Source organism: Zalophus californianus, chromosome 1, assembly GCF_009762305.2.
Source record: "Zalophus californianus isolate mZalCal1 chromosome 1, mZalCal1.pri.v2, whole genome shotgun sequence".
NCBI lineage: Eukaryota > Metazoa > Chordata > Mammalia > Carnivora > Otariidae > Zalophus > Zalophus californianus.
In genome coordinates this window covers 19,739,416-19,761,611 of record NC_045595.1, presented here as the reverse complement: position 1 = coordinate 19,761,611, position 22,196 = coordinate 19,739,416, and the positions used below count along the sequence as shown (strand labels likewise).

Sequence of the window (22,196 nt, the reverse complement as noted above, 5' to 3'; positions counted from 1 at the left end):
TATCCCTGGGCTGCAAGGCTGGTTCAACATCCGCAAATCAATCAACGTGATACAATACATTAACAAAAGAAAGAACAAGAGTCATATAATCCTCTCAATAGATGCAGAAAAAGCATTTGACAAAGTACAGCATCCTTTCTTGATCAAAACTCTTCAGAGTATAGGGATAGAGGCTACATACCTCAATATCATAAAAGCCATCTATGAAAAACCTACAGCGAATATCATTCTCAATGGGGAAAAGCTGAGAGCTTTTCCCCTAAGGTCAGGAACACGGCAGGGATGTCCACTCTCACCACTGCTATTCAACATAGTATTAGAAGTCCTAGCCACAGCAATCACACAACAGAAAGAAATCAAAGGCATCCAAATCGGCAAAGAGGAAGTCAAACTCTCACTCTTTGCAGATGATATGATACTGTATGTGGAAAACTCAAAAGACTCCACCCCAAAACTGCTAGAACTCATACAGGAATTCAGTAAAGTGGCAGGATATAAAATCAATGCACAGAAATCAGTGGCATTCCTATACACCAACAACAAGACAGAAGAGAGACAAATCAAGGAGTCGATCCCATTTACAATTGCACACAAAACCATAAGATACCTAGGAATAAATTTAACCAAAGAGGCAAAGGACCTGTACTCCGAAAACTATAAAATACTCATGAAAGAAACTGAAGAAGACACAAAGAAATGGAAAAACGTTCCACGCTCATGGATTGGAAGAACAAACCTTGTGAAGATGTCAATGCTACCTAGAGCAATCTACACATTCAATGCCATCCCCATCAAAATACCATCCACTTTTTTCAAAGAAATGGAACAAATAATCCTAAAATATGTTTGGAACCAGAAGAGACCCCGAATAGCCAGAGGAATATTGAAAAAGAAAAGCAAAGCTGGCGGCATCACAATTCCTGACTTCCAGCTCTAATACAAAGCTGTCATCATTAAGACAGTATGGTACTGGCACAAAAACAGACACATACATCAATGGAACAGAATAGAGAGCCCAGAAATGGACCCTCAACTCTATGGTCAACTCATCTTTGACAAAGCAGGAAAGAATGTCCAGTGGAATAAAGAGAGTCTCTTCAACAAATGGTGTTGGGAAAATTGGACAGCCACATGCAGAAGAATGAAACTGGACCATTTCCTTACACCACACACAAAAACAGACTCTAAATGGTTGAAAGACCTAAACGTGAGACAGGAGTCCATCAAAATCCTAAAGGAGAACACAGGCAGCAACCTCTTCGACCTCAGCCACAGCAACTTCTTCCTAGAAACATCGCCAAAGGCAAGGGAAGCCAGGGCAAAAATGAACTATTGGGATTTCATCAAGATAAAAAGCTTTTGCACAGCAAAAGAAACAGTCCACAAAACCAAAAGACGACCGACAGCATGGGAGAAAATATTTGCAAATGACATATCAGATAAAGGGCTAGTATCCAAAATCTATAAAGAACTTACCAAACTCAACACCCAAAGAACAAAGGATCCAATCAAGAATTGGGCAGAACACATGAACAGACATTTTTCCAAAGAAGACATCTAAATGGCCAACAGACACATGAAAAAGTGCTCAACATCACTCGGCATCAGGGAAACCCAAATCAAAACCTCAATGAGATACCACCTCACACCAGTCAGAATGGCTAGAATTAACGACTCAGGAAACGACAGATGTTGGCGGGGATGTGGAGAAAGGGGAACCCTCCTACACTGTTGGTGGGAATGCAAGCTGGTGCAACTACTCTGGAAAACAGTATGGAGGTTCCTCAAACAGTTGAAAAGAGAGCTACCATACGACCCAGCAATTGCACTACTGGGTATTTACCCCAAAGATACAAATGTAGGGATCTGAAGGGGTACATGCACCCCGATGTTTATAGCAGCAATGTCCACAACAGCCAAACTGTGGAAAGAGCCAAGATGTCCATCAACAGATGAATGGATAAAGAAGATCTGGTATATATACACAATGGAATATTATGCAGCCATCAAAAGGAATGAGATCTTGCCATTTGCAAGGACATGGATGGAACTGGAGGGTGTTATGCTGAGTGAAATAAGTCAATCAGAGAAAGACGTGTATCATATGACCTCGCTGATATGAGGAATTTTTAACCTCGGGAAACAAACTGAGGGTTGCTGGAGTGGTGGGGGGTGGGAGGGATGGGGTGGCTGGGTGACAGACATTGGGGAGGGTATGTGCTATCGTCAGCGCTGTGAATTGTGCAAGACTGTTGAATCACAGATCAGTACTTCTGAAACAAATAATGCAATATATGTTAAGAAAAAAAAAGAAGAAGAAGATAGCAGGAAGGGAAGAATGAAGGGGAGTAAGTCGAAGGGGGAGATGAACCATGAGAGACGATAGACTCTGAAAAACAAACTGAGGGTTCTAGAGGCCTCCGGAGGGGGTTGGGAGGATGCGTTAGCCTGGTGATGGGTATTAAAGAGGGCACGTTCTGCGTGGAGCACTGGGTGTTATGCACAAAGAATGAATCATGGAACACTACATCAAAAACTAATGATGTATGGTGATTAACATAACAATAAAAAATTTAAAAAAGAAGAAGAGAGCTGAGGGAAAGGCTGAATAATAAAATAAAACATCAGTAAAAAAAAAAAACTGTGAAGTATTATAAGACAGCATAACATATGTGTAACTGGAATACCAAAAAAACAAAGTAGCAAAGAAGTATTTGAGGAAATCATAGCAAAAAATGTCTACATTATTTTTTTAATTTCTAAATTATTTCAAGTTTTTATTTAAATTCCAGTTAGTTAACATACAGTGTAATATTAGTTTCAGGTGTAGAATTCAGTGGTTCATCACTTACATACAACGTCTAGTGCTCATCACAAGTGCACCCTCCTTAATACCCATCACACATTTAACCCACCTCCTCTCCAGCAACCCTCAGTTTGTTCTTTATGGTTAAGAGTCTGTTTTCCGGTTTGCCTCTCTTTTTCCCCCCCATGTTCATCTGTTTTGTTTCTTAAATTCCACCTATGAGTGAAATCATACAGTATTTCTCTTTCTCTGACTGATTTATTTTGCTTAGCATAATACTCTCTAGCTACATCCATGTCGTTACAAACGGAAAGATTTCATTCTTTCTGATGACTGCGTAATAGTCCATTGTATGTATATACCATATCATCTTTATCCATTCATCAGTCGATGGACATCTGCGCTGTTTCCATAACTTGGCTATTGTTGATAATGCTGCTATAAACATCAGGGTGCATGTGCCCCTTTGAATTAGTATTTTCATACTCTTTGGGTAAATACTTAGTAGTTCAATTGCTAGGTCATAGGGCAGTTCTATTTTTAACTTTTTGAGGAACCTCCATACTATTTTCCAGAGTGGCTGCACCAGTTTGCATTCCCACCAACAGTGTAAGAGGGCTCCCCTTTTTAATTTCTTAATGATGAAAAACATAAACCCACAGATTTGTCAGCACCATGATATAAATTTGGATAAAACACAGACACACACAACACCAAAGCACCTCATAAGCAAACTGCCAAAAAACAATGATAAACAGAAAATCATAAAAGCATCCAGAAATGAAAAAACAAAATAAAAATTTTAAGTAACTATAGTACAAGAAACAGAAGAATACTTTACATCAGAAATACTGTAAAGCCAGAAGACAATGGACTGACATATTTAAATGTAAACCTAGAATTGTATATCCAATGAAAATCTTTTAAAAATAAAAGTGAATAACCAGTATAAATAAAATGACTAGGATAATAAAAAGCAGAGAGCTTTGTTATACTGAACAGATGAATCACTAAACATTGTATCAAAAACTAAAGATGTACTACACCTTGGCTAATTGAATTTAAATTTTTAAAAAAGAGCTTTGAAATAATGGACAAAGAGAAATGTTTAAAGTCAAAAGTTAACTTTTTTTAAAGACCAACAAAACAAAAATTTACATAGATTTGATCAAGAAAAAGGGCATAAATTCCTAAAATTTGGAATGAAGGAGGGATTACCACTAAATATCTTAAAGACATTAAAAAATAATAAATAGGGCGCCTGGGTGGCTCAGTTGGTTAAGGGACTGCCTTCAGCTCAGGTCATGATCCTGGAGTCCCAGGATCGAGTCCCACATCGGGCTCCCTGCTCGGAGTCTGCTTCTCCCTCTGACCCTCTTCCCTCTCGTGCTCTCTGGCTCTCATTCTCTCTCTCTCAAATAAATAAATAAAATCTTTAAAAATAATAATAATAATAAATAGCTTGAATAATAACAAAAATAAAAAACGAATGAAACAGACAAATTTCCTGCAAAACACAACTAACTCAACTGACAGAAAATGAATTAGACAATAATACTAACGATAGAACATTAGCTCTACCATAACAAAAAAATCTTAAATGACAAATTAGACTTCCTCAAAATTAAAATCTACTCTTCAGAACATAATATTAAGAAAATAAAAAGGCAAGCCACAGACTAAAAGAGTGTATTTACAAAGACTTATATCCAGAATAAAGAATTCATATAATTCAATTTAAAAAACAGTAAAATATAAGTGAGAGACATGAAAAGACACTACACAGAAAAATGAGGTGAAAGGTCAGTAAACATTTGAAAAGGCGTTCAACCTCTTTAGTCATCAGGGAAATAAAATTAAGATCATAACAAGATACTGCTACCCCATCCATATGAATGGCTAAAATTTAAAAGACTAAAAATGGAAAGAGTTGCTGAAAACGTGGGCCAAATGAAACACGTATACCTATTTTAAACTTAAATTTGGGGAGGGTTCTCACCACTAACTGAGAAGAATTGCTCACTGTGCCTAAACTATTTTGCACAAACCATATAGTTTATGATGAACACCTGCTTTCCTTCTGGGAGTGTGGAATTTTATTATATGCTAGGTAGAGGCTGTTTATGTGACCAGTGCCCAATAAAAACTCTGGGCACCAGGTCTCAAACAAGCTTCTCTGGTTGGCAACATTTCACACGTGTTGTCCAAGTGTTGGTGGGGGAATTAGGTTTGTCCTGTGTGACTCCATTGGGAAAAGACTCTTGGAACCTTGTGCCTGATTTCTCCAGACTTTAGCCCATGCATCTTTTCCCTTTGCTGATTTTGATTTGTATTCTTCACTGTAGTAATTCATAGCTTTGAGTGCAACTATATAATGAATCCTGTGGGTCCTCATAGCAAATCTTTAAACCTAGGGGTGGTCTTGAAGACTTCCAAACACAATGAGTAAGCCCGGCACAAAATATCACCTAGCCTTCATTCTTTTCAACATCTACCACTTTCTACCCACCTACAATAATACAAACACACTAATAATAAGGCCCATCAATGAAGGACACTTAGCATGTGGCTGTTAGATAAATTCCAAATCACAAACACAAAATTCCAATGCTGAGTAACAATGATAAAAGTCACCTTTAAAAAAGTTTTCAGTTAGGAGAACTATTGATGACAACTACAGTTTTCCTTCATTTAAAAAAAAATTGTTAGGGGCGCCTGGATGGCTTAGTCGTTAAGTGTCTGCCTTTGGCTCAGGTCATGGTCCTGGGATCGAGCACCGCATCAGGCTTCCTACTCAGCGGGAAGTCTGCTTCTCCCTCTCCCACTCGCCCTGCTTGTGTTCCCTCTCTTGCTGTCTCTCTCTCTCTGTCAAATAAATAAAAATAAATAAAATAAAATCTTTTAAAAAAAATTAAAAAATTGTTAGAAAGGTCTCAGTATTACTTGATATTTGACCAAGTCTGTATCAAAATTAACCACTAAAACTAGAAAGTAAATTGAGAAAGTGAAATAACTTTCAGAATAAATATAAAATCACAACTTCAGCGTTTGATATAAAAGCCATTTGTTTTTTTAACAACTTAACTGAGGTATAGCTGATATACCATAAACTGCAAATACTAACAGTGTAGAATTTGGTGCCTTTTGGCATATATTTACAGTGAAATCATGGGCACAATTAAAATAAAGAAATTTGCACCATCCCCAAAAGTTTTCTCATATCTTCTTGTAATCCATCCATCTCTTCAACACTATTGGCAGGGAACTGCTAAACTTAAGGCATTATAAATTATTAGCATTTCCTAGAATTTTACATAAATCAAATTCAAAACGTTCATAAGAGTTTTCTACTCCCCAAACCAACAAATTTACATTCTTTAGAATCTGTATCTACTTTCTTCCTTTCACCCATAATCTACTCACTAGATTCTGGCTTTCTGCCACTATCATGCTATTAAATCAGATTCCCTTAAAAGTCACCAATGGCCTTCTAATTGCTAAACATAATAGCCCCTACTCAGTACCCCTTCTACTAGACTACTCCACAGTACGTGAAATCATTAATTACCCTTTAAAAAAAAAAAAAACAACAAAACACCTCTCTTCTCCTTAGCCAACTCTCACCCCTATTTCTCAGTCTCTTTGTACTAGTTCCTCTTTTTCCGTCCTCCAAGGTGTTGTCAAGTCTTTAAAGTCTCATTTGCAAGCCCTATGCTATCATAGCAGTAGCTGTTATAGCAACAGAAGCAAATATTTATTGTGCAGTTATCATGTGCTAAGCACTGTGTTAAGAGCTTCATGTAAGATCATTGATTCCTTGTAACAATTCTATGAAATAAGTAATAATGTTATCCCCATTTCAAACACATACAGAATTAGAATGTGCTGAGCCTACATGAACCTACCATTCACCTTTAATGATTATTAACATTTTGCCAGTCTTGATTTATTAATCCACACATACACATTTTTACCTACTACAGTATTTCAGAGCAATTTTAGAATTCATCCATAAACACTTCAATATATATCTTTAACAGGTGCTTACTGCTTCTCCAATAAACTCTATTTTATATTTTTTCCTTTTTTTATTAAGTTCTATTAGCCAACATATAGTAGTACATCATTAGTTTTTGATGTAGTGTTCAATGATTCATTAGTTGTGTATAACACCCAGTGCTCATCAGATCACATGCCCTCCTTAATGCCCATCACCCAGTTACCCCATCCCCCCAATCCCTCCTTTCTGCAACCCTCAATTTATTTCCTGGAGTCCAGAGTCTCTCAATGTTTGTCTCCCTCTCTGATTTCTTCCCATTCAGTTTTCCCTCTCTTCCCCTATGGTCCTCTGCACTATTCCTTATATTCCACATATGAGTGAAACCATATGATAATTGTCTTTCTCTGCTTGACTTATTTCACTTAGTGTAATACCCTCCAGTTTCCTCCATGTCGATGCAAATGGTAGGTATTCATCCTTCCATTGTATATATGAACCACATCTTCTTTATCCATTCATCTGTTGAAGGACATCTTGGCTCCTTCCACAGTTTGGCTATTGTGGACAATGCTCCTATGAACATCGGGGTGCATGTGCCCCTTCTTTTCACTACATCTGTACCTTTGGAGTAAATACCCAGTAGTGCAATTGCTGGGTCATAGAGTAGCTCTGTTTTTAACATCTGGAGGAACCTTCATACTGTTTTCCAGAGTGGCTGTACCAGCTTGCATTCCCACCAGCAGTGTAAGAGGGTTCCCCTTTCTCCACAACCCCCACAACATTTGTTATTCCTTTTTCACTTATTTTTTTATAATTTTTTTATTATGTTATTTAGTCACCATAGAGTACTCATCATTAGTTTTTGATGTAATGTTCCATGATTCGAACAGGTGTAAGGTGGTATCTCATTGTGGTTTTGATTTGCACTTCCCTGATGGCAAAACTTTGTTTTATAATTATGCTGCATGTGGGTGCCTGGGTGGCTCAGTGGATTAAGAGCACATCAAGAGTCTGACTTAATTTCTGCTCAGATCATGATCTCAGGATCGTAAGATTGAGGCCTGCGTCGGGCTTCACGCTCAGTGAGGGGTTCTGCTTGAGATTCTCTCTCTCCTCTCTCTCTCTCTCCCCACTTCTGCCCCTCCCTCCCTACTCGCTCACTTGTTCTCTCTCTCCTCTCTCTCAAATAAATAAGTACATCTATTAAAAAAATAATAATAATTATGTTGTATGGCAACAGTAGATCCATCCCTCTGTTAAATGGCAGTTTTCCTGTTGCTAGAGAGACGAAATCCAAATTCTTTAGCATTGCTTATATTCTTTGGTATATAAGAGTCTTCAAATATGGATCCAACCTCCCTTTCCTGCCTTACCGTCCATCACTTTCCTGTACTATACCCTAGCCAGTTTGGACTATCTAACATTCTTTGAACATTTCTTGCAATTTCATGCCTCTATACCTCTACTTTTGCAATGTAAAACATTCTATAAGGCCCTGTAGTTATCTGGCAGAATTCTAGGTATCCAGTTGACAGTAATTACATAAACACTGATCCTGAAACTACAAAAGGGGAAATATAAACTCTCTTGAATGTCATTCTTTTCCTCTTGAGCATATGTTTTATAAAAAAAAACACAAAATTATTGTCAAATATCTGTTGTCCTTTTCTTAATCTTACCTTACTCTCTTATTCCTTCTTTATGTATATTCTTAAGAAAGCTAGTATTATGGCAAGCCTAACAACTATGTAACATGATGTTTCACCAGAAGATAATATTGTCTCAAAAACTTCTGATTTCTAAAATTATACAGCCAAAATAAGTTCTACACTATAGTGTATTCTGTAAAAATAAAGTCTTCAAAAAATGCAAAATACAAAAACCTATCATCCTTAAGATCATTGAGAATAAAACTGAGTAGTATATTTTTCCTACGTAATATCCCTCTCTTAAACGTACAACTTTAGTATGTGGTCACAAAAATATATAACTGAAAGGGTATTTTATAATCATCCCACTTTTCCCTTAAGAATGTAACATCTTATTAGAGTATTCATAGAGAACAAAACAATTAAGCTTTGAGACTTTTTAAAACTGTTTTATAGAAAGAAATGTTTTACCACTTATGAAGATTTCTGAACACTATATTTGCTATCTACTTCAGATATTATTTTATTTGGGCTATTTCAAGTTTTATTTTTAGTATAAGTCATACACAACTCAAGACATAGTAATAAGTCACCTTTTAATTTTCTTTAACCACTAACAGCTATGAAAAACCTCCTGAAATTTTTACTTATTGTGACTATAATATTAAGACAAATAAAAGACATAGAAATGCTTTTTTTTATCACTTTAAGTGCGTGGAATCACTAACTGATTATATTTTACAAACACTAAAGAATTTTCACCATGGTTCCACAAAATATCATTGCCACAGTAAATGAAATTGTTATTCCCATCTGCTAAATTTTTAAAGTTTAAGAATATCAGTACAAAAAATAATACAAATGCAAGCTATTAAAAGGTATACAGATATATTATTAATAAATGTACAATAATCTAAGATTCTAAAATGAAGTTGGTATTACCAAAATACACAATCTCAGAAGTACCACATTAGTCAAAAGTAAAGAAATTAAAGGAGTCTGATCAGATAAAATGAGCTCAAACACTTAAGATTAGTTTAATTTGGTTTTTTTCATTTTGATTAGCTTATGAAATCACTGCTAAGATTAATTACAAAGTGGCCTCTCCCATAGTCTCTAAACACCTTTGTTGTAGGAAAAGGAATTTAGAAAATAGGTATGAGATTCTGAGCACCTCTTCTTCACTCTAAGACAGAACTCTGACTGGGGCACCTGGGTGGCTCAGTTGGTTGAGTGTCTGCCTTCAGCTCAGGTCATGATCTCAGGGTCCTGGGATCAAGTCCAACATTGGGCTCGTTGCTCAGTGAGGAATCTGCTTCTCCCTCTCACTCTGCCCCTCTCCCCCCCTACCCAGCTTGTTCTCTCTCTCTCAAATAAATAAATATAATCTTTTTAAAAAATTACCTATGAGCAGTGGTTTTCAATCAGGGGCAATTTTACCACCACCACCACCACCACCCCACCCCTGGGAGCGGTAGGGGAGGGGGGACTTTGGCAATGTCTGCAGACATTTTTCATTGCCACAATTTGAGGGGGGGAAATGTTACTGACATTGACTGAGTAGAGGTCATATATGCTGCTAAACATCTTAAAATGCACAAGACAACCCCCCACAATGAAGAATTATCTGGCCCAAGATGTGAACAATGCCAAGGATGAGAAGTCCTGGCTGGAAGGAATTAAAATTTGAAGATGCTGCCTTCTTATAGTCATTACCTTATAAACTAACAAACTGAATGATTCTACTGGCAAAATTAGTTAGAACTCCGAAAAATTTTCTTTTTTAATGAAAATAGTACATAATAATTTCAATATTTTTCTGTATAAGAAAAAAGCATTATATATTTAATATTAAGCTACAGAAAAAATATAATAAAAGCTGATAATATTAATTATATGAAAGAGTAGGTAGAAAGAAGTTTTTGCAAATGCATAACTGGAGAAAAATGTTCCTAAATGTATTATATCTGCCATTTAAAATACATTTTTTGATCAAATTAATACTAATTGGTAACAATATATAAAATCTAGTTCATAAAAAGTCTTGTTTAAGTTCATATTTTAACAAGAATATTGTCATCAAGGACATCTAATTGAAAATTATTTGAAAGTTTTTCCATTTTTGTATTTTACTTAACTAACAAATCACTGAACACTACATCAAAAACTATGTACTATACATACAGTGGCTAACTGTACATAATAAAAGTTTTTTCCATTTATACACACTACATCTCCTTTATCCACTCTGGGCTCTTTCCACAGTTTGGCTACTGTGGACATTGTTGCTATAAACACTGGGGTGCATGTGTTCCTTTGAGTCACTATTTTTGTATCCTCTGGGTAAATACCTAGTAGTACAATTGCTGGGTCATAGGGTAGCTCTATTTTTAACTTTTTTTTTTATTTTTTTATTGTTATGTTAATCACCATATATTACATCATTAGTTTTTGGTGCAGTGTTCCATGATTCATTGTTTGTTCATAACACCCAGTGCTCCATGCAGAACGTGCCCTCCTCAATACCCATCACCGGGCTAACCCATCCCCCTACCCCCCTCCCCTCTAGAACCCTCAGTTTGTTTTTCAGATCTGGTCCACCATCTCTCATGGTTCGTCTCCCCCTCTGACATACTCCCCTTTTCTTCCTCTCCTGTTATCTTCTTCTTTTTCTTTTTTCTTAAAATATGTTGCGTTATTTGTTTCAGAAGTACAGATCTGTGATTCAACAGTCTTGCACAATTCACAGCGCTCACCGTAGCACATACCCTCCCCAATGTCTATCACCCAGCCACCCCATCCCTCCCACCCCCAACCACTCCAGTAACACTCAGTTTCTTTCCTGAGATTAAGAATTCCTCATATCAGTGAGGTCATGTGATACATGTCTTTCTCTGATTGACTTATTTCACTCAGCATAACACCCTCCAGTTCCATCCACGTCGTTGCAAATGGCAAGATCTCATTCCTTTTGATGGCTGCATAATATTCCATTGTGTATACATACCACATCTTCTTTATCCATTCATCTGTCGATGGGCATCTTGGCTCTTTCCACAGTTTGGCTATGGTGGACATTGCTGCTATAAACATTGGGGTACACGTACCCCTTCGGGTCCCTACATTTGTATCTTTGTGGTAAATACCCAGTAGTGCAATTGCTGGATCGAACGGTAGCTCTAATTTCAACTTTTTGAGGAACCTCCATACTGTCTTCCAGAATGGCTGCACCAGTTTGCATTCGCACCAACAGTGTAAAGAGGGTTTTCCATTCTCCGCATTGTCACCAACATCTTCTGTTTCCTGACTTGTTAATTTTAGCTATTCTGACTGCTGTGAGGTGGTATCTCATTGTGTTGTTTTTTTTTTTAATTCAATTAGCCAAGGTATAGTACATCATTGGTCTTATGATTTTGATTTGTGTTTCCCTGATGCCAAGTGATATACAGCATATTTTCATATGTCAGCCATCTGTATGCCTTCTTTGGAGAAATGTCTGGTCATGTCTTCTGCCCATTTCTTGATGGGATTTTTTGTTTTTTGGGTGTTGAGTTTGATAAGTTCTTTATAGATTTTGGATACTAGCCCTTTATCTGATATGTCATTTGCAAATATCTTCTCCCATTCCACAGGTTGCCTTTCACTTTTATTGATTGTTTCCTTTGCTGTGCAGCAGCTTTTTATCCTGATGAAGTCCCAATAGTTCATTTTTGCTTTTGTTTCCCTTGCCTCTGGAGATGTGTCTAGCAAGAAATTGCTGAGGCTGAGGTCAAAGAGGTCGCTGCCTGTGTTTTCCTCTAGGATTTTGATGGATTCCTGTCTCACATTTAGTCTTTCCTGTCTCACATTTATATTTTTCATCCATTTTTTATTTCATTTTGTGTATGGTGTAAGAAAGTGTTCCAGTTTCATTCTTCTGCATGTGGCTGTCCAACTTTCCCAAAACCATTTGTTAAAGAGATTGTCTTTTTTCCATTGGATGTTCTTTCCTACTTTGTTGAAAATTAGTTAACCATAGAGGTAAGGGTCCATTTTTGGGTTTTCTATTCTGTTCCATTGATCTATGTGTCTGTTTCTGTGCCAGTACCATACTGTTTTGATGATTACAGCTTTGTAATACAGCTTGAAGTCCAGAATTGTGATGCCTCTAGCTTTGGTTTTCTTTTCCAACATTACTTTGGCTTTTCAGGGTATTTTCTGATTCCACACAAATTTTAGAATTGTTTCTTCCAGCTCTGTGAAAAATGCTGGTGCTATTTTGATAGGGATTGCAATGAATGTGTAGACTGCTTTGGGTAGTATAGATATTTTAACAGTATTTTTTCTTCCAATCCATGAGCATGGAAGGTTTTTCCATTTTTTTATGTCTTCCTCAATTTCTTTCAAAAGTGTTCTATAGTTTCCAGAGTACAGACCTTTTACCTCTTTAGTTAGGTTTATTCTTAGGTATCATGGTTTTTGGTACAACTGTAAACAGGATCGATTCCTTGATTTCTCTTTCTGTTGCTCCATTATTGGTGTATAGAAATGCAACAGACTTCTGTCCATTGATTTTATATCCTGCCACTTTGCTGAATTCCTGTATGAGTTCTAGCAATTTTTGAGTGCAGTGTTTGGGTTTTCTACATAGAGTATCATGTCATCTGAAAAGAGTGAAAGTTCAACTTCTTTACCAATCCAGAGGCTTTTTAGTTCTTTTTGTTGTCTGATTGCTGAGGCTAGGACTTCCAGCACTATACTGAACAATGGTGGTGAGAGTGAACATCCCTGTCATGTACCTGACCTTAGGGGAAAAGCTCTCAGTTTTTCCCCATTGAGGATGATATTAGCTGTGGGTCTTTCATATATGGCCTTTATGATGTTGAGGTATACTCCCTCTATCCTTACATTGTGGAAGATTTTTATCAAGAAATGATGCTGTATTTTATCTAATGCTTTTCTGCATCTGTTGAGGGGATCATATAGTTCTCACCCTTTCTTTTATTAATGTGATGTATGATGTTGATTGGTATGCGGATATTGAACCACTCCTGCCACCCAGGAATGAATACCACTTGGTCGAGGTGAATAATCCTTTTAATGTACTGTTGGATCCTATTAGCTAGTATCTTGGTAAGAATATTTTTTAAGATTTTATTTATTTGTCATAGAGAGGGAGAGTGTGAGTGCAAAAGCAGGGAGAGCAGCAGGCAGAGCAGCCAGGGGGAGAAGCAGACTCCATGCTGAGCAAGGAGCCCGATGTGGGATTCAATCCCAGGACCCTGGGATCATGACCTGAACCCAAGGCAGATGCTTAATGGACTAAGTCACCCAGGCATCCCCTTGGTAAGAATATCTCCATCCATGTTCATCAGGGATACTGGTCTGTAATTCTCATTTTTAATGGGGTCTTTGTCTGGTTATGGGATCAAGGTAAGGCTGGCCTCACAGAATGAGTTTAGAAGTTTTTCTGCCATTTCTATTTTTTGGAAAAGCTTCAGAACAGGTATTAATTCTTCTTTAAATGTTTGGTAGAATTCCCCTGGGAAGCCATCCAGCCCTAGATTCTTATTTGTTGGGAGATTTTTGATTACTGCTTCAATTTCTTTGCTTGTTATGGGTCTGTTCAGGTTTTCTATTTCATCCTGTTTCAGTTTTGGTACTTTATATGTTTCTAGGAATTTAGCCATTTCTTCCAAATTGCCCAATTTGTTGGCATGTAATTGTTCACAATATTCTCTTACAATTGTTTGTATTTCTTCGGTGTTGGTTGTGAGGTTAATTTACTTTTTCTCAAATATTTGAAGGAAAAAATATTAAATATCCTAAATAGGCTTTTTCAAAATAAGCTTTGTAGCTATGATCATACATGCATTTTCTGTCCTTTAAAAAAAGCATTTTATGCAACATATGTTAAGAAAAAAGAAAAAGAAGAAGATAGCAGAGGGGAAGAATGAAGGGGAGTAAGTCAGAGGGGGAGACGGACCATGAGAGATGATGGACTTTGAAAAACAAACTGAGGGTTCTAGAGGGGAGGGGGTGGGGGGATGGGTTAGCCTGGTGATGGGTATTAAAGAGGGCACATTCTGCGTGGAGCACTGGGTGTTATGCACAAACAGTGAATCATGGAACACTACATCAAGAACTAATGATGTAATGTATGGTGATTAACAAAAAAAATTTTTTTTAAAGCATTTTAATCCTGCTGACACAGAGCAGGGTCTGACACAGCTCTGTAAAGAAAGAATGAGTGTGGCTATTGTAAAAGATTAAAAGACAGACAAGTAATAATTATTTTTATATCAAATAAACATACAGGTAACTTCCTACATTAGGAAAGGTAACAATAAACTTTTCATTACCTTTACATTTGGCTTCTTTGTTGAAACTCCTCTGTACCAACCTAAAACAAAGCAAAACAAATGATATTAAATTCATATTGTTGTTATTTCCTATAAAAAACATAATGTGAGTATTTTAGGGAAAAAATTAATGCAAAACTTTCTAGTAAAGGCACACTAGTTGTGCCTTTATTAATAGTAGTTTACTCTAAAAGGAAGAGTCTTACAGTAAATACATTTCCAATTTTCTTCAAAAGGTACAACTTTCAACTGAATAAAGCCCAAAAAATTAAAAAAGACCTCAGAGGACGTGTAATTCAACTCTAAGAAAATTCACAGATGAAATTGTTAGGGGCAGAAAAATGCCAAAATCATACAGCTTTTTTGGTTGAAGTTAGAGGCTAGAGCCCAGACCTCCTGTTTCCTGGTCTCATTCAGTGTCCCATGTACAAAACTAAACTACTCTCATTTCTTGGCTTTCCAGATGCTAAAATTGACCTCTGTGATTCACTTATTCCCTCTCAGCATTCATACACAGCAATAATAATCTAAGTTTCAATTACACAATAAAAACAGTTTTCAGAGAAAGGAAATTTCATTACCAACTTTTCTCAATTCCAATCTATTATTTTTAGAGTTTTATAATAGTTTCTCTGTTTGGGTTTAAGAGGAAAAAGTTCCAATGAGCTGTATTGAAAGGAGGATGATGAAGAAAAGGAGATGACTGATAATAGCTAGTAATAATTGAGATCTTACTGTTCTTAATTCCATGTACTGGAATTGAGAGGTTGTTCTTTGTACTAACTTTTTTTTTATTATGCTATGTTAATCACCATACATCATTAGTTTTTGATGTAGTGTTCCATGATTCATTGTTTGTGCATAACACCCAGTGCTCCATGCAGAACGTGCCCTCTTTAATACCCATCACCAGACTAACCCATCCCCCCACCTCCCTCCCCTCTAGAAACCTCAGTTTGTTTCTCAGAGTCCATCATCTCTCGTGGTTCGTCTCCCCCTCTGATTTCCCCCCCTTCATTCCTCCCCTCCTGCTATCTTTTTTTTTTTTTAACATGTAATGTATTATTTGTTTCAGAGGTACAGGTCTGTGATTCAACAGTCTTATGCAATTCGCAGTGCTCATCATAGCACATACCCTCTCTAATGTCTATCACCCAGCCACCCCATCCCTCTCACCCCCCAACACTCCAGCAACCCTCAGTTTGTTTCCTGAGATTAAGAATTCCTCATATCAGTGAGATCATATGATACATGTCTTTCTCTGATTGACTTATTTCACTCAGCATAATACCCTCCAGTTCCATCCATGTTGTTGCAAATGGCAAGATTTCATTCCTTTTGATGGCTGCATAATATTCTAGGAGCTGGTTCTTTGAAAGAATTGACAAGATTGATAAATCCCTGGCCAGGCTTATCAAAAAGAAAAGAGAAATGACCCAAATAAATAAAATCATGAATGAAAGAGGAGAGATCATAACCAACACCAAAGAAATACAAACAATTATAAGAACATATTATGAGCAACTCTATGCCAGCAAATTATATAATCCAGAAGAAATGGATGTATTCCTAGAGATGTATCAACTACCAAAACTGAACCAGGAAGAAATAGAAAAACTGAACAGACCTATAACCACTAAGGAAATTGAAGCAGTCATCAAAAATCTCCCAACAAACAAGAGCCCAGGGCCATATGGCTTCCCAGGGGAATTCTACCAAACATTTAAAGAAGAATTAATACCTATTCTCCTGAAACTGTTCCAAAAAATAGAAATGGAAGGAAAACTTCCAAACTCGTTTTATGAGGCCTCTATGTATTAACCTTTAAATCTTGCAACAAAGCTATAAGGAAAAAAATCAACTTTCCTGAAATCGTAACAACCAATAAAAGAAGAAATATCCTGTTTATGTTTAGTATAACAGCTGAGATAATAAATTTGAATAACTTAATTTACACCGTGAGAGTTTCAATATCTTCATTTATTAAAAAGAAAAAGTGATTTATCAAATGTGACATGTTATAATAGCTTAACAAACAGAATAGAAAATGGTATCAGCAGGAATGGCAGAAAAGGATCTCCAAAAAGGCTCTCTTCAATAAAAGCAGTAAGAATCCTGGCAAAAACTGTCAAAATCAAATTCTATAGAACTCTGGAAGTAAACAAAAGACCTGAAATAATCCAAACAGTATTTATTCAAAAAATCTGAATCTTGGTGAGAAAAAAGAGCTTTTTAACTTGCCCTATCCCATCTCCCTCCCTGCAAGCCTTGTGTCAGACTTGAAAACCAAAAACCCCGTATTAGTGATGAAAACCAGAAAACTAATATCCCCTGAAGAGGACAGAATACGGGAAATCAAAAAGACCAAGATAAATGAAGAGGTTTACCATGTTTATGAATTGCAAAACTCTGTAATATTAAGATGTCAATTATCCCTAATTGGTCTATAGATTCAGTGTAATGCCAATGAAAATCCTATCAAAAATTCTGGTAGGTATTAAGTTCTTTCTAAAATTTAAGCAACTGATTACTAGAATAGTTAAAATAATTTTGAAAAGGAATAAAAAATGTTACCAATACATTGGAAAATCCAGGAAAAAATCCACAAGTAAATGAACAACTGATTTCAAAAAAGATGCAAACAGAAATAACAGTCTTTTCAACAAATGGTGCTGAAACAATTGGATATACATATACCAAAACAAACAAAAACCTCAAGCCATACCTTATATTATAAACACAACTGTCATAGAGTTAAATGTAAAATTGTAGGGGCACCTGGGTGGCTCAGTCGTTAAGCATCTGCCTTTGGCTCAGGTAATGATCCCGGCATCCTGGGATCAAGCCCCGCATTGGGCTCCCTGCTCAATGGGAAGCCTGGTTCTCCCTCTCCCCAACCCCTCCTTGTGTTCCCTCTCTCGCTGTGTCTCTGTCAAATAAATAAATAAAATCTTTTTAAAAAATGTAAAAGTGTAAAACTGGTACAGAAACAAGAGAAGAACATTTTTGTGACCTTGGGTTAAACAAGGATTTCTTAGGAAAACTCTATAAAAGAATTAATAATGTAATCTTCATAAAAGTTTTAAAATTTTGCTTTTCTAAGAGTCACAAAACTCTTAGAAGATAACACTGAAAATCTTCATGATGTAAACTTGAAAATGATTTCTTGGACATGACACCAAAAGATGGTAAAGTAAAAATAGATAAACTGGACTACATCAAAATTTAAAAATTCAGTGCATCAAGAGACACAATCAACAGCATGAAAAGACAACCTACTGCCAATAAAAATCTCAGCAAGCTGTTTTTTGGATATTGACGGACTGAGTCTAAAGTTTATATGGAAAGGTAAAAGACCTAGAATAGGCAACATAATATTGAAGGAGAATAACAAAAATGGAAGATCACACTACCTGACTTCAAAACTTACTATTATAAACCTATAGTAATCAAGACAGTGCAGTATTAGAGAAAGAACAAACAGATCAACAAAACAGAATAGAGAGCACAGAAGTAAACACACATAAATACAGTCAACTAATTTTTAACAAAGGAGCAAAGATGATACAATAGAGAAAAGGCAGTCTTTGCAACAAATGCTGCTGGGACAACTTGACATCGACATAAAAAAAATAAATCTAGACACAGAAATAATCAATAAGCTAGACTTCATTAAAATTAAAACCAGTGCTCTGCAAAAAAAAATACTGTCAAGAGAATTAGAAGACAAACCACACACCAGGAGAAAATATTTATAAAATACATATCTCATATAAGACTGTTACCTAAAATATACAAAGAACTCTTAAAACTCAAAAATAGTTCAATCAAAAAAATGAGCAAAAGACCTGAACAGACAGCCCATTAAAGAAGACATACAGATGGCAAAAAAGCATATGAAAAGACGTTCAACATCAAATGTAATTCAAGAATTACAAATTATCAAAATCCTACAGGAGAACATAGGCAGTAACCTCTTCAACATCAGCCACAGCAACTTCTGGTGGCTCAGTTGGTTAGGCGACTGCCTTCGGCTCAGGTCATGGTCCTGGAGTCCCGGGATCGAGTCCCGCATCGGGCTCCCTGCTCAGCAGGGAGTCTGCTTCTCCCTCTGACCCTCTTCCCTCTCGTGCTATCTCTCATTCTTTCTCAAATAAATAAATAAAATCTTAAAAAAAAAAGACACATCTTCAAAGGCAAGAGAAACAAAAGCGAAAATGAATTTTTTGGACATCATCAAGATAAAAAGCTTCTGCACAGCAAAGGAAACACTCAACAAAACAAAGAGGCAACCCACAAAATGGGAAAAGATATTTGCAAATTACACTATAGATAACAGGCCGGTATCCAAGATCTATAAAGAACTTCTCAAACTCAATACTCAAAAAACAAATAATCCAGTCAAAAAAGTGGGCAGAAGACAAGAACAGACACTTCGCAGAAGACATACAAATGGCTAACAGACACATGAAAAAATGCTCAACATCATTAGCCATCAGAGAAATTAAAATCAAAACCACAATGAGATACCACCTTACACCAGTTAGAATGCAAAAATTCTAAGAAGGCAGTAAACAACAAATGTTGGAGAGGTTGTGGAGAAAGGGGAAACCTCTTACACAGTTAGTGGGAATGCAAGTTGATACAAACACTTTGGAAAACAGTATAGAAAGCTCCTCAAGATGTTAAAAAGAGAACTACCCTATGACCCAGCAATTGTGCTACTAGGTATTTACCCCAAAGATACAGATGTAGTGAAAAGAAGGGGTACATGCACCCCAATGTCCATAGCTGCAATGTCTACAATAGCGAAACTGTGGAAAGAGCTGAGATGCCCTTCAAAAGAGGAATGGATAAAGAACATGTGGTTCCTATATACAATGGAATATTACTCAACCATCAGAAAGGATGAATGCATCATTTGCATCGACACGGATGGAACTGAAGGGGATTATGCTAAATGAAATAAGTCAAGCATGGTTTCACTTATATGTGGAACATAAGGAAAAGCATGGAGGACATTAGAAGGAAGGGAAAAATGAAGGGGCGGAAATTGGAGAGGGAGACGAACCATGAGAGAATATGGACTCCAGGAAACATACTGAGGGTTTCAGAGGGGAGAAGGGTGGGAGGATGGCTTAGCCCAGTGTTGGGTATTAAGGAGGGCATGTATTGCAATGAGCACTACACATTATATGCAACAATGAATCATGGAACATTACATCAAAAACTAATGAAGTACTGTCTGGTGACTAACATAATTTAAAAAAAAAAAAGAATTACAAATTAAACAACAATAAGATACCGCTACGTATCTACCATAATGGCAAAAAACCAAAACACTGACAACACCAAATGCTGATAAGGATGTGGAGCAACAAAAACTCTCATTCATTGCTGGTGGGAATCCAAAATGGTACAGCCATTTTGTAAGGTGGTTTGGCAGTTTCTTACAAATACTCTTACCATATGATTCACAAGTCTGACTCTTTGGTATTTACTCAAATGAACTGAACATTTATGTCCACACAAAACCTGCACCTGCATATTTATAGCAGCTTTATTCATAACTGCCAAGATGTGAAAGCAACCAAAATATCCTTCAGGTAAATGGATAAATAAACTATGGTACATTCAGACACTAGTATATTATTTAGCGATAAAAAGAAATAAGCCAGCAAGCCACAAAAAAAAAAAAAAAAAAAAAAAAACATGGAGGGACTTAAACTGCATATTATTAAATGAGAAAGTCCAATCTGAAAAGGTCATATACTTTATGATTCCAGCTATATGACATCCTATAAAAGGCAAAACCCCCATGGAGGCAGTAAAAAGATCAGTGGTTGCCAACGGATGCAGGAAGGGAAGCATAAATAGGTGGAGAGAATTTTTAGGACAGTGAAACTATTCTGTATGATACTATAATGGTGGATATATGTCATTATACATTTATCCAAACCAACAGAATGTACAACACCAACAGCGAACCCTGACGTAAACTTTGGATTTGGGGTGACAATGATATGCCAACATAGGTTCACTGATTTTAACAAATGTACCCACTCTGGTGTGGATCTTGATAGTGGGGGAGGCTGTGTATGTGTGGAGGTAGGGGATATATGGGAATTCTCTATATTTTCTGGGCAGTTTTGCTGGGAGCCTAAAACTACTCTAAAAAAATGAAGCCCATTTTTTAATACACTTACTATATAATCCACCAATTGCACCTCTACGTATTTACCCAAAAGGAAAAAAGTCCATACTAAAATCTATACACAATGTTTATAACAACTTTATTCATAATTTCAAAAATAAAGCAACTCAAATGTCTATCACCTGCTACATGGATAACTAAAATGTGGCTTAAATCTATATGAGGAAATACTACTCAGAAAAAAACAAGCCACAGATACATACAATATGAATGAATATGAATGCATTACGCTAAGTGCAAAAAAAAAAAAGCCAGACACAACAAGCTATATGATGTATAATTCATTTAACATTCTAGAAAACACAAAACTAGAGGGACAGAAAATAAATCAGTGGTTGCCAGGGCTGGGGGAAGGGGATTAAGAAGGAAGGTTGACTACAAAGAGCCTGATGTTACATTTGGGGGTGACAAAAATGTTCTGTATCCTAACAGTGGTGATAGTTACAAGATTATACATTTATCAAAATTCATAGAAATGTACTCCAAAAAGGGTGACATTTACTGCACATAAGTTATACACCAATAACCAACTAAAACAAACACACACACATACACACAGACAACAGGATAACATTTCACATCTATCACATTCGTTAGAATTTTTATTTTAAATTCTAAAATAGCAGCTGTTGGCAAGAGAATGTAGAGCAATCAGGTATTGCTAGTGAGGGTGATAATAAATGGTCCGCACTTTCAAAAACAATGCAGTATTTATTATATGCATATTGAATGACACTGAAATTCTACTTCTGTATATTATCCCTTAGAGAGTAGCATTGAATTGGGGATATTACTGCATTTTCGAGAAATTTTTGGACATCTGTGGGGGGTCTGAGTTGCCAAAGACATTAAAAATATTTATATTTTCAAAATGCAAAGATTCATAGAAGAAAACACAACTATAGATCTTCATGACCTTGAGTTAAACACTGCTTTCATGCACAAGCAACAACAGAAAAAATAAATTTGACTTCATCAAAAATGTTTTTAAATTTTATTATGTTAGTCACCATACAATACATCATTAGTTCTTGATGTAGTGATCCACGATTCATTATTTTCGTGTAACACCCAGTGCTCCATGCAGTACGTGCCCTCCTTAATACCCATCACCGGGTTAACACTTCCCCCCACACCCCTCCCCTCTAAAACGCTCAGTTTGTTTCTCAGAGTCCATAGTCTCTCA

The 22,196-nt window shown here is 36.4% G+C and overlaps 1 protein-coding gene across 6 annotated transcripts in view; it reads right to left on the bottom strand.

Moving 5' to 3' along the window:
* Nucleotides 1-22,196, bottom strand: part of DOCK3 (dedicator of cytokinesis 3) — a 509,358-nt gene that overhangs the window by 353,022 nt on the left and 134,140 nt on the right. For all 6 annotated transcript variants that reach the window (XM_027585590.2, XM_027585591.2, XM_027585588.2 and 3 more), the window contains exon 3: nucleotides 14,797-14,837. In XM_027585590.2, coding sequence (XP_027441391.1) covers nucleotides 14,797-14,837 — 41 coding nt within the window. The remainder of the gene's footprint in view (nucleotides 1-14,796; nucleotides 14,838-22,196) is intronic.